Source organism: Pistacia vera, unplaced genomic scaffold, assembly GCF_008641045.1.
Source record: "Pistacia vera cultivar Batoury unplaced genomic scaffold, PisVer_v2 Contig26, whole genome shotgun sequence".
Classification (NCBI taxonomy): Eukaryota; Viridiplantae; Streptophyta; class Magnoliopsida; order Sapindales; family Anacardiaceae; genus Pistacia; species Pistacia vera.
In genome coordinates, this window is record NW_022196068.1 from 183,417 (window position 1) to 184,965 (window position 1,549).

Consider the following 1,549-nt stretch of genomic DNA (forward strand, 5'->3'; position numbering starts at 1 on the left):
AATTAATAAATCACATCACGCAAGTATACTGCTATAACAAATAGTCAATGTTGATATTATTTTGGGTTGCAACTGAAAGCTCATCTCCTTTTATTCCATAGCAATGCGGTGGGTCTTCCACTCTGAATGCGCTCCTCATCCCTTTCAAACCCACTGAGTTACGCGTATTTTCCTAACAGTTACAAAGATAAAATAAGAAGAACTAAAGAAAATACATCAAAATGAGAAGAATTTTGATCGAGAAAACAATCAAAGAATTGCATCGGTAAAGATACTGTATATGGACTTCATTTCCTACGGCAGTAGAAGTCTAAGCAGTACATAACAGTTTCTTGTGGTGTAGAAATGGCAATCTGTTTTACAAATAATTAACTGCTTATATATGAATTTAATCTAAGTTAAATTCATTAATTGTGTATTAAGTAATCTGTTTTACAAGGTATTTATTATTTTAAATTTATTTAAGAGAATAAATTTGAGGCCGTATCAACTGATTTGACTCAAATGTGACTCAGTGAGTTTATGATACCATCAATGACGATTGATAAAGAATTTCCCAACTGCAGTTTACTCTTTACCAAAGTGTCAAACACAATGGGGTCCAAAGAGAGATGGGTGGGGCAATTGTGTAATATTTGTACATTTAGAGGGCATACTCAGAATCCTCAATCCTATAAATACTCCCACTCCCACTCCCACCATAACCATTCTTCCCTTATTATAAATCCAATTTCATCATAAACGTTATTTAATTGCACTGCTAAAACCTGTGGCCATGGGGAATTGCCTAGTTCACCAAGAAAAGATGATAAAGGTGATGAGATCTGATGGAAAAGTTCTGGAATATAAATCACCCATCAAAGTGGAGGACGTTTTGTCAGAATTTTCGGGGCATTCACTCTCCGATTCGCTTCCAGAAATCAGGAAACTGAGGCCGGATGTTAAACTTGTTGGTGGGAACTTGTACTTTCTAGTACCAAAAGTTGAGAAAAAGAAGGTGAGGTTTTCGGATCAGAAGGCGGCCGGAGATGGGCAAGGAACCGCCGGTATTGTGAGAATAAAGATGGTTATCAGTAAGCAAGAATTGCAGGAGCTGATGCAAAAGGGAGGAGTTTCAGTTGAGGATATGATTTCTCAAAAAAAAAATGAAGCTGAATACAGCCAAGTGTGGAAGCCGGAGTTAGAAAGCATACCAGAAGTAGACTAGTAATTAAAAAATAGTTAGTATAATCAAAATCAAATGATAGATACTGGCAAAAAGCCATAAACATAGTTTAGTTATGACTAGATCTGTAACAAAGATTTAATACAAAAAACTGTTTGGTTTGTTGGATGTCTCTATGAAAATCTGTATATTGTTATACGTATTGTTGTCAAAACTGATGAGCTCAAAGAAGCAATAAATGGTGCAAGAGTAGTTTTTATTATATGCACTTCAGGCTTCAGAATCAGGTGGACTGAGTAATAGGAAAGGTCTGAAAAGGAAAGCAGGCCCGATTAGTAATTTTCAGTAAATAAAATCTCTTATTCATGGAAATTATATTAAATA

General features: G+C 35.2%; 1 protein-coding gene across 1 annotated transcript; it reads left to right on the plus strand.

Annotated features, from left to right (window-relative positions):
• Positions 1-719: 719 nt before the first annotated feature.
• LOC116132748 lies at positions 720-1,324 on the plus strand. The gene has a single exon (XM_031418417.1). It carries the CDS (start codon positions 776-778, stop codon positions 1,205-1,207), a length of 432 nt encoding a protein of 143 aa, XP_031274277.1. The 5' UTR covers positions 720-775; the 3' UTR covers positions 1,208-1,324.
• The last annotated feature ends 225 nt before the right edge of the window (positions 1,325-1,549 follow it).